Genomic DNA, 11,610 nt, shown 5'->3' with positions numbered 1-11,610 from the left:
ATAAAAAAAATTTGAGACGTTGAGAATATTATTAACAAAACTAGTACGGGTATTTTTGCACGTGCGTTGCGTAAGCGAGTAATAATATGGAGAAAATAATGTTCTATACAATGATGTTTAGGGATTTAGAAAGATTTCATTTTGTACTAGTGTTGACAAATACAACTAATCTTATATCATTGCTATGTACTTTCTTATAATCGAAAATCGTCAAACATTGATGATCTAATGTGTAATACGTGTAACGTGTTATTCTCTGAGTATAAATTTTTTCTAACTATAATTGTTTGGAAAGATATCACCCATTTATAATATCAAACTTGAATAAATAGACGGCAATTATATAATAAGTCGATGATAAGCATTTCTAAAAATAAAAAGTTAATTATTACCCTCTTCATCCCAATTTAAGGTATAAATTCAACTACGCACGAAATTTAAGCAATAAGGAGAGACTTTTGAATATGATGATCTTGAATTTAAAATCTATATATTAGTTTAAATCTTATAATTTTTAACTTGTCAAGTAAAATGGTGAAACTGAAAAACTTATTAAATATAAAAAGAGATAGTCTTTTTGAAATAAATAAGTAAGTAAAGTAAGATACTTAAATTAAAACGGAGGGGTGTTAATGTTTTTTTGAGATATTACCTCCATCTAGTTTTACCACTTGTCCATTGTACTGGAATAGATATTGCGAGTCAATTTATAAAACCAAAATTGAATTAATTTTTCTCATTTTCTCATTCCTTTTTAAACTATAAATAGTACTCCAATTTCTTAAATGCTCGTATTAAGAAGTAAAGAATACATATTAAGCGTTAAAATAATAAATATTATAGTAAAAAGTAATATTGATATTGATGTATAAAAACATAATATTATTAAAAAGAATAAATATTTAAATTATAAACATGCTCTTTAATCTAATATCAAATTATATTTATAATCTTTTAATTTTAAATATGCACAAATAAATATTTAAATTTGTATAAAATTAACGAGGTAGACACATAACAAACACGTAGAACATTATTTTGAGACATGAATTCACTATATTAAGGTACGTCTATTTATGCAATAAATACAATTTCAAGGCAAGTGAATGTTAAAGGGTTATGAATTATGCGAAGAATAAATAATTAAAGGCATCTTTATGATTTCTTAATGTGTATAAAAGAAGAAAATGGACAAACAAGGAAAGCTAAATCTTTTTAAGTTTTTAATCACCTGTGGCAGACAAGAGAATTGGAGAATTCTAGGCCATGAAGCGCCGGAGTATCTAATAATCTAGAACAAGGCTTATACAGTTCGAAAGTTAGAAGGTTCGCCGAAACGACATCGTTAGCTTCTTCTCCTTCCATTGTTTTTGATAAATTCAGTTGTGCACGAAACCAACACTACAAAAGCCAAAGCACCACCAAGCATTCGCTGTCGTCTCTCAAATGCTTCAACCGCCACCTCTTCAATGTAAACACACTGACACGCACATATTTGTATAATGTTTTTTTTTATATACACAGCGAAAGGTAAAGTCTAAATCTGCTTTTTTTTTTTTTTTTTGGATTTTAGGAGGAGAAGGAAGAAGAGGAGGAAAGAGAATTCAAACCTATGAAGAAGAAGTCGGCGGCGGCGATAGCGATGGCGAGGACCGCCGGAATGTCTGTGAAAAATGTGTTGTGGTTGTGGTGGAAGCTGGTGGTTCTAGTTTCTCTTACTCTGTGTGTATTGGCTTTTCTCAAGCTACAGAGCTACTCTCTTTCCGATTCCGAACTTCCGTCTTCTTTTTCTACTTCTTCAATTTCTCGTAGATCTCGACCTCTTGATTATAGTGGCAATCCTAAAGTTGCTTTCCTCTTTCTTGTTCGTCGTAATTTGCCTCTCGATTTCCTTTGGGGAAGTTTCTTCGAGGTTTGTTCAATTTTACAATTTTTCGTCAAATTTAGGATCAAGATTTTTTTTTTTTTTTTGGAATAGTAGTGAAGTTTCAATCTTTTTAAATTTGCTAGAGAGTTAATGATCAAATGCACACCTTAAGTATCCAGGTCTTTCGAGTTACATACCTGAACTATGGTTGAACTATAGTTTAGGTGTATGAGTTTTCTAGAACTATCACCAACTATTTATAGGAACACACCTTAACTATCAGTTATTTCTTTTTTCTACCTGAAATATCACCATCATTCAGGTAGGGAAAGGAACAAAGGAACAATTGATAGTTGAGTTGTGTTTTGATGAATAGTTTGTGGTTCTTCAGTTATGAAACTCGCATGCCTAATAGTTGATATCGTGTTTTTGACCCCTCACCCTTTATGCTAGAAGACAATGGAAATGTGACAGTTATTTGGTTGCGGGGATATTCCCTGTTTCAGAAACTGAAATATTTGATATCTTTTATCTCTTTGGTGTTTGCAGAATGCTGACACTGGTAATTTTTCCGTATATGTACATTCGGAGCCTGGTTTTGTGTTTGATGAGTCTACCACAAGATCGAGTTTCTTTTATGATCGGCAATTAACAAATAGCATCAAGGTGAGTGGTGTTACTTGCCTACTGTGTTGCTACATTGTACTACAGTTCTTTTTTAACCTTTATTGTGTTCCTTTAGTTTTTTGGTGACCGAAGCAATTTCAATTTGCTGTGGCATGAACGTTTAGTTCAGTGAATTCATTTTATTCTTTTTCTTTTGTTCTCTTGATCGAGATATTTATGTTTATAACTCTTAGATATTATCAGGAAATGTATCTGATTGAACTTGTATGTAGAGATTTGGTAGGTTGGATGTAATTTCCTCCAATATGTTGGAAATTTAGATTCTAAGCCTTAAGCTTAGATATTATTATTGGACCAACCTAGGAACTATGTTTGGTATATGGTGATTCAACCACTCTAATTTATGTGACTCCTTCTAGCTTGGGGCGTATCGAATTGTTTGACAATGTTCCCGGTATTCCATTTGTAATATTGTTTGGTATAACTTTCACGATTTTTAAGAATGCAAAATCTTTTTTCTTTGAAGTTCTGAACTTTGATGTGATGTTTCCTGTATCAGATAATCTCGATTCGACTACTTCTTACTTCAATATTTGTATCCACTGCCATCAATACAAGACGTAAAAGTCAATTTGACATTTTAAATTGGTGTCTCATGAAAGAATGTAGTATTATTCATTTACTTCCCTCCTCTTTCAATCACTTTCATATCTTTACCAGATTCATATTAAGAGTAACCTGTAGGTAGCTTGGGGAGAATCAAGTATGATCCAAGCAGAGAAGTTATTACTTGGCTCAGCACTTGATGATCCAGCAAATCAAAGATTTGTTCTCCTGTCAGACAGGTACAATTTTTACATCAGAAAACACTTGACGTGTGACAGCTCTTATATAAGTCTGTCTTGGTGGCTTGTTAGTGTGCATGCATGACGTGCTCAGCAATTGCTTATCACCTGCCTTCTAACTGTTCTTTTTATGCTTCCGTTTTTCTCATGAACGATTTACTTGATTCTTTCCATTCAATGGAGAAGTTTAGCGTCTTTCTAGACGTCCCCTCGTATATTTTGAAGTTTCTTTGATGATCATACTCTTTAGACGTGTTCCTTTGGGTTACATGTCTAACTAAGATCAATTCTTTTATTGGTCATCTCAAAATCATTAACCTATTTATACCTTTTGCTGTGTTAATATTCACACTGCTCAAACCAGGTGATCTGTATTGCGTTGCGTTAGATATCAAGACTTGGGTAGAGCTACAATAATTTTGGTTCTTATTGAATAAGAACAGCCATACAACTTTTCAAGCATGCTTAGCACCAATGCTAATTACTATCATTACTCTAGTGAATAGACATGGATATGGTAGGATAAGGCCTAGGGCACTATTTTCAAGACAAAACAATAAGGACCATACACGTAGGACATATCAATTGAAAAAGTATAAGGGCAGTTATTAGGAAGTGAATTCACAATGGAGTTATTGATGAGCAGCACAATCATATTCTTGCTTGTTAAAGGGTCAGTGGATTTATAAGACAGAATATACATTTCTTATACAAAAAAAAAAAGGAAAAAGATAGAAGAAAAAATAAAACGAATACACATCCAAAACTTTGTCATGCGCATAAAGTCCATGTTAAATATCTTGTAAATTGTCAAGTATGCAGTTTCACTTGCGGCTTAAGTGTTGACACAACATATCGACTTCTTGTTTGTTAATGAATTCATGAGAAGAGCATACTTCAAAATTTAGTGTGTTTCAATTCTTTTATCCATGTATTTCCCTTCTGTTTGTTTCACCCGGTTATTGAGTTATGGTTTTATGCCTTGGTGTTAAGATTTTTCTCTAATTGTGTAATGGTTGATATTGCAGCTGTGTCCCACTGTACAATTTTAGCTTCATATACAACTACTTGATGGCTACTCCGAGGAGCTTTGTGGACAGGTAACATGGATGATATAACTTATGAATCAACTCCTTAAGTGGGTTCAGGATTTGAGGGTCTGGTTGAATCACTAATGAATTATTTCGAATTCTCGTATTAGTGACATTAGCAGTAAATGAATGAGGTTCTGTTTGTCGTTCAGTTTTCTTGATAAAAAGGATGGCCGCTACAACCCAAAGATGTCACCCTATATACCCATGAGCAAATGGCGGAAAGGGTCACAGGTAATTTCTTCTCAGTCTGAATTATATGTGGATTTACATAAATCGGTAGGACTTTCTCAAATTATTGTATAAGCACATCGATGTCCCTCCAACCTCAACTATGACATTCAAAGATGAGGAGCACTTACTTAGTCCATCAAATATGAAGAGGATTTGCAAAAGTGAAAAGATATTCAGGGACCAAAGAGGTCTGCAAAGCACTTATGCAGATATCAAGTAAAAGCACCTATAAACTTGATTAAGAAAAAGCGTCTACGAACTTGAAATATGTCAACCTATATAACTTACCTAACAAAAATTGAAAGACATTCAGAAGGGATTATCCACTAACTTGATGGTCTTTGTTGAGCTTGTGTCTGTGAATTAAAGAATTAGGTTGCCAATACGTGAAAATATACAACAACAACAACAACAAACCCAGTGTATTCCCACCTAGTGGGGTCTGGGGGGGGGTAAGATGTACGCAGTCCATACCTCTACCTCTGATGAAGTAGAAAGGCTGTTTCCGATAGACCCCCGGCTCAAGGCACGAGATACCACACAAACACATAGTGCAGCACAGAAGCAGATTACATAACATAAATACGGCACCCATAAGTAATATAAAGCAGAGGAAAGCAGGGGAAAGCACACAGATTCGTAATACAACATGGAACACGGAACACGGAATCATGACAAGAATAAAACCCCCACCAAGTAATTCCCTACACTAGCGACCCGAACTGGCCCTAATTCTCTGCCGTAATTCGCGTCCTCCAGACCTTCCTATCTAGGGTCATGTCCTCGGTGAGCTGTAACTGTTCCATGTCCCGCCTAACCACCTCACCCCTGTACTTCTTCGGCCTACCCCTACCCCGCCTAAAACCATCCAACGCTAGCCTCTTACACCTACGGACCGGGGCATCCATGCCCCTCCTCTTCACGTGTCCGAACCATCTAAATCGTGCTTTCCGCATCTTGCACTCCACTGAAGTCACACCAACCTTCTCCCGGATAGTCTCATTCCGAACTCTATCCCCTCTAGTCAGTCCACACATCCAGCGCAACATCCGCATTTCTGCCATCTTCATTTTTTGGATGTGGGAGTTCTTAACTGGCCAACACTCCGCTCCATACAACAAGGCCGGACAGACTACCACCCTGTAGAATTTGCCTTTAAGCTTGGGCGGCACCTTCTTATCACACAGCACCCCCGACGCGAGTTTCCACTTCATCCATCCCGCCCCAATACGGTGCGAGACATCCTCGTCAATTTCACCGTTACTCTGGATCACGGACCCAAGATACTTGAACTTGTCCCTCTTACATACCTCCTGAGCTTCCAGCTTCACTACTACCTCATTCACGTCATTAAACTTGCATTCCACATACTCTGTCTTACTTCTGCTCACCCTGAACCCTTTAGACTCAAGAGTTCGCCTCCACACCTCTAATTTGTCATTCACACCCCCTCGAGTCTCATCTATCAGAACTACATCGTCTGCAAAAAGCATACACCACGGCACCTCCCCTTGAATACGCCGCGTCAACACATCCATCACCAACGCAAACAAAAAGGGACTAAGAGTAGATCCCTGATGCAATCCTGTCAGGACAGTGAAATGCTCCGAGTCTCCTCCCGCCGTCCTCACCTGGGTTTTCGCTCCATCATACATATCCTTAATTACTCTGATATATGCCAGCGGTACCCCACTCACCTCCAAGCATCTCCAAAGCACCTCCCTGGGGACTTTGTCGTAAGCCTTCTCCAGGTCGATAAACACCATGTGCAGATCCTTCTTCCTCTCCCTATACTGCTCCACCAACCTCCGTACCAGGTGGATTGCCTCCGTCGTCGAGCGGCCAGGCATAAATCCGAACTGGTTCTCCGAAATAGACACTATACCTCGACCACTCTCTCCCAGATCTTCATCGAGTGACTCAATAACTTAATCCCCCTATAGTTATCGCAACTCTGAATCTCCCCCTTATTCTTATAGAGAGGGATCATGGTACTCCACCTCCACGCCTCGGGCATCTTTGCCGTCCTGAAAATTTCATTAAACAATCCAGTCAACCACCTTACACCAGCCTCTCCAACGAACTTCCAAAACTCCACCGGTATCTCATCCGGCCCCGTCGCCCTACCCCTTCGCATCCTGCGGACAGCCTGTCTAACCTCTTCTACCTTAAAATGTCTACAATAGCTAAAATCCCGACACTCCTCTGAGTGCTCCAGTTCCCCTAACACAATAGCTCTATCCCCTTCGTCATTCAAGAGCCCATGAAAATACGACTGCCATCTCTTCTTGATGTGGCCGTCCTCCACCAACACTCTACCGTCCTCCCCCTTAATGCACCTCACCTGATCGAGGTCACGACCCTTCCTCTCCCTAGCCTTAGCGAGTCTAAACAACTTTTTCTCCCCTCCTTTCCCCTGTAACCTTGCATACAAGCTCTCAAAAGCGGCCGTCTTAGCAGCCGTGACTGCTGACTTCGCCTCCTTCCTCGCTAGCTTGTACTCTTTCCTGTACACCCGCTTCTCCTCTTCGTCCTTACTTTCCACCAATTTAGCATACGCCCCTTTCTTGGTCCCCACTTTCTTCTCCACCTCTTCATTCCACCACCAATCCCCCCGATGGTGCCCGGCCCGGCCCCTAGAAACACCCAACACCTCACTTGCATTCTCCCTGATGCACCTTGCCGCCCTGTCCTACATACTATCCACGTCCCCCCTACACTCCCACACCCCCATTCCCGCCAACCTCTCCCCTATCTCCCACGCATTCACTGGCGTCAGGCCGCCCCACTTAATTCTCGGTCTACCCTCCTTACTCCTCTTTCTATTCTTCTTTATACCCAAATCCATAACCAAGAGCCTATGCTGGGTCGAAAGATTCTCACTCGGGATGACTTTACAGTCCTTACACAACGCCCTATCCCCTTTCCTAAGCAACAAAAAGTCAATCTGAGTCCTGGCTACCGCGCTTCGAAAGGTGATCAGTTGCTCGTCCTTCTTCGGGAAGCCCGAGTTCACCACCACCAGCCCAAAGGCCCTCGCAAACTCCAATAGGGTCGCCCCCTCTTCATTTCTCTCCCCAAAACCAAAACAACCATGCACATCCCCAAAGCCTCCCAGTAGCGCCCCGATGTGCCCGTTGAAATCCCCTGCTACAACAATCTTCTCCGAACTAGGCACGCCTCTCACCACCTCCTCCAAAGCCTCCGAAAACCGCGTTTTCTCCTCCCCTCCGATCCCACTTGCGGCGCATAAGCACTACACACGTTCAGGGTAAACCCCCGAATGACTAACTTAATAGTCATCAACCTATCGTTGATCCTCTTCACCTCCACTACCTGACCTCTAGGCTCTTCATCTACTAAGATGCCAACTCCATTCCTACGCCTGTCGCTCCCAGAGTACCACAGCTTGTAACCATCCACATCCCTAGCCTTAGACCCTACCCACTTGGTCTCTTGGACACACGCAATGTTGATCCTCCTCTTCCTAAGAATCCTCACGAGCTCTATGGACTTACCCTGAAGGGTCCCTATATTCCAAGACCCAACCCTCAGCCTACCGTCCCGCCCTCCACTGCCCCCCCCCCCGCGGCCAAACCTTGGCCTCTCTCCCACTCCCGCCCTCTACTCATCCCCCGCCCCCACCACGGCCCCACGCCCCAACCCCCTCGGACATGACCTTATCCACCCATTACCACCCACAGCCACAACTACACGAAAGTATAAAAAAATATACAGATATACACGGTGGTAGTATCAAAGCAGCAGCAACAAAGAAATACAAGGCTCACACAAATTCAAAGGAATACTCCCGAAATAAAACTATACTCAATAATGGGATATGCAATACCGAAATAATACTAAGAATGGAATATGCAATAATGAAATAAAATGAAATATGAAATAACGAAAATAACAAAGGTTAGAGGTCACTGGATTACGCTTGGGGCTGCGGCTGCTAGAGACGGAGCGGCGGGTGGCGGCTGGGGACCGGGCGGCGGCTGGGGGGAGGGCTGGTGTACCCCGCTGGGGGGGACGGGCAGGACAGGGAAGGGGGGGGGGGGGACCGGCGGTCGGCGCCGGAGGGTGGCGGGGAGCGGCGACGGGGTCGGCGCCGAAGGACAGCGGCGGCGCGGGGACCGGGGACCGGTGCGGGAGAGAGGGAGAGAGGGTCGGCACCGGAGCCGGAGGTCGGGCCCGGAGGTTGGGTCGGGTCGGCGCCGACGGTCGGCGACGGCGACGGGGGCCGGTGACCGATGCTAGCGAGAGAGGGGGTAGGGAGGAAGAGAGAGAGCCGTTAGAGAGAGATGAGAGCCGTTAGGTTACACTTTTCCAATACGTGAAAATATAATCCATGAAATATTTAAGCATAGGGTGTGGCCTAATGGTCAATGAAATAAGTTGAGAACCATGAGCTAGAGAAAAACACTAGGGTATTTCTTCTTATTTGTTCAGTCTTGGTGGACAGAGTTACCGGTACCGGTACATGTACTGGTGGGAGGTAGCAGGTACCCGTGGAATTAGTTTTTTGATGCTCGGGTTTTTAAAAGTAGTTTTTGTATCTCTAATCAATTAAATATGCCGCATGCTCGTATGAGTTGTGAAATTAGTATGATAGTGTTATCCATATCTGCTTCTATGAGTTTTGACTTGACATTTTAGTCCAGTGGATCACTTTAATCAGGAAGCACGCGGAAGTGGTGGCAGATGATGATGCTGTGTTTTCAGTCTTCAAGATGTTCTGCAAGGTTCATATCATGTGTTCTTCCATCTTTAAACTTCATATACATGTGTAGTTGAATATGTGTATGCTTAATAAAGCATTTGTGCTTCAGGTTTATGAAATTGTTGTGCTCCTCAATAGCCTAAAATCCCCCATTTACTAATATCCGCACGAAGATGAACATGCTTTTGTAGTTAATGCCTTCCTTCGTTGTCAGTTACATTCTCTAAGTGGAGCTGTTGAGTGTGGTTTTACGCTGATGCACTGTATCCCGTCTGCTTCGTTTATCTGATAACTAATAGAGTCAGGATCTTCATCTTGCAGAGACGTCCACCATTGGAACCGAGCAAGGGGAAAAAGAATATGGTAAGTTAGTGTGCCTCCTGCTAAGTCGATACATTTGACATTATTAATATATTAGAACAGGAAGATCCACTGTACATAATTCAAGTGCTCTTTTCGACCTGTCTTGCTTTGATGTGCTCCTTTGCAACATCCTCATGTGCGTCAGTCATGGCTCTGTGTCGACGTGTTCCTCAGTCAACTCTCACTTATCCCCATCCTTTGCCACCTCATGGTGTGCGAAGTCCCCCCTCCCCCAGATTATGACTGCGCCACTACTCGTTATATTTTTGCTAATTCACACTATTGCATTGTGCACCTTTTTGTTTCCGGAAGCATTCACTTTTCTTGATACTTATTTCTTCTAACCTTGAAATAAACCTTGCAGAAACTTCAAAAGCAGCACAACTGCATTCCAGATGAACACTATGTGCAAACATTGTTGGCGGTAAGTATATCAGAATTGTTCTACCTCGGATACTTTCCATCTTTAGTCTTATTGTGTGTTCTCAGGACTCTGAACTTAACCAGAGACTTATTCTACCTGAGCTACTTCATTATTGGTCTTATTTGTGTGTTCTCAGGACCGTGATACATTTTTCTTTTGGAACTCATTTTTTTAGACAAATTACACAAAGTACTCATGTTTTATTGATATACAAACGATTTCTCTTCCTCTTTTAAAAAAACAAAGGATTTCTCTGTGTGGACTGCTTTTGAGAATTATACTTCGGAACTAATGTCCTAGATTTTTATTGGTTTACAGATGCATGATTTTGAAGGAGAACTTGAACGTAGAACGATAACCTATACAGAGTGGAATGAATCTGTGACAAATATGGAGAAAAAGGGTTGGCATCCCATTACATTTAGCTATGCTGATGCTGGGCCTGTACAGATCAAGAGAATAAAGGTATGTATGGTATGTGTGTAATAATCTGTCATTTCTAGCTTGGGAATTTGACACTATGATCATATCTTCTTACGTTTTCATGTTGGCATAGTTTCAACTTCTCTTTCTTCGACTTCGTCTTTTTGGTTTTCCTTGTTGACTTTTCCGTTGGTTTTCTTTTTTGGTTCTTCATTGACTTCCTCAGTTGGTTTTCTTTCTTGTACTTCTTTTTGGTTTTCCTTCCCTGACTTCTTTAGTTTTCTTTCTTAAAATATTTTGTTGGTTATTTCTTCAACTTCTCTAGTAGTTTTTGTTTCTTCAACTCTTCTCGTTGATATTGCATCAAGACATCTTGCCTACTGAACTGATTGCTTTGTGCAACTTGCCAACCTTCCAATTTTTGCAGGATATCCGCAATGTTTACTACGAAAGCGAGTACAGAACAGAGTGGTGTCGGAATAATTCTACTTTGGTCCCCTGTTTTCTTTTTGCAAGGAAATTCTCACGAGGGGCTGCAATGCGCCTCTTGAGTGAAGGAGTAGTTTCTCAGTTTGACGCTGCCTCTATAATGAACTCAACACCATGATTTTTAATCAGCCCCTTTCTAATAGTTTTTTCTGTCATATACTTCCATGAGGGGATAAGTGGCCGTTGATAGAATTACAACGAGAGTGTGTAACAACACCTCTAGCTTTACTGATTTAGGAAATATACAGGTGGAAGCTGATCGTAGTATGGTTCATATAACACTTAGTACTGTAGATATTAAGAAAATCACATTACACTGTACGGTTATGTTTCTTAAAATGATAGGAATTCTTTTTATTTCTATTTTGTTCAGTACATAGTGCATTATATTTCAAATTTGGAACAGCAATGATTGTTGATTTCTATTTCCAGCTTCCAAAATCTTGTGTTCTTTTCCCCAAAGATGCTTAGAAAAATATTTGTCTGTTTTCTGTCAATTCTCAAACTGTCCTCATTGGATA

General features: G+C 40.9%; 1 protein-coding gene across 2 annotated transcripts; it reads left to right on the top strand.

Moving 5' to 3' along the window:
- Nucleotides 1–1,065: 1,065 nt before the first annotated feature.
- Nucleotides 1,066–11,530, top strand: LOC107858239 (glycosyltransferase BC10). 2 transcript variants are annotated; one of them, XM_047407075.1, is made up of 11 exons: nt 1,066–1,471; nt 1,574–1,912; nt 2,417–2,533; nt 3,239–3,339; nt 4,368–4,439; nt 4,583–4,664; nt 9,332–9,412; nt 9,712–9,753; nt 10,118–10,177; nt 10,496–10,642; nt 11,028–11,530. In XM_047407075.1, the coding sequence occupies exons 2-11, from the start codon at nt 1,613–1,615 to the stop codon at nt 11,205–11,207; spliced, it is 1,182 nt and encodes a 393-aa protein (XP_047263031.1). In that variant the 5' UTR covers nt 1,066–1,471; nt 1,574–1,612; the 3' UTR covers nt 11,208–11,530. The 2 variants fall into 2 exon arrangements, with proteins under 2 accessions (XP_047263031.1, XP_047263030.1); XM_047407074.1 differs by having other exon boundaries at nt 1,107–1,326.
- Nucleotides 11,531–11,610: the final 80 nt, after the last annotated feature.

The sequence above is a fragment of the Capsicum annuum genome, chromosome 2 (genome assembly GCF_002878395.1).
Source record: "Capsicum annuum cultivar UCD-10X-F1 chromosome 2, UCD10Xv1.1, whole genome shotgun sequence".
NCBI classification, from domain to species: domain Eukaryota; kingdom Viridiplantae; phylum Streptophyta; class Magnoliopsida; order Solanales; family Solanaceae; genus Capsicum; species Capsicum annuum.
This window is presented reverse-complemented; position numbering and strand designations above follow the sequence as displayed.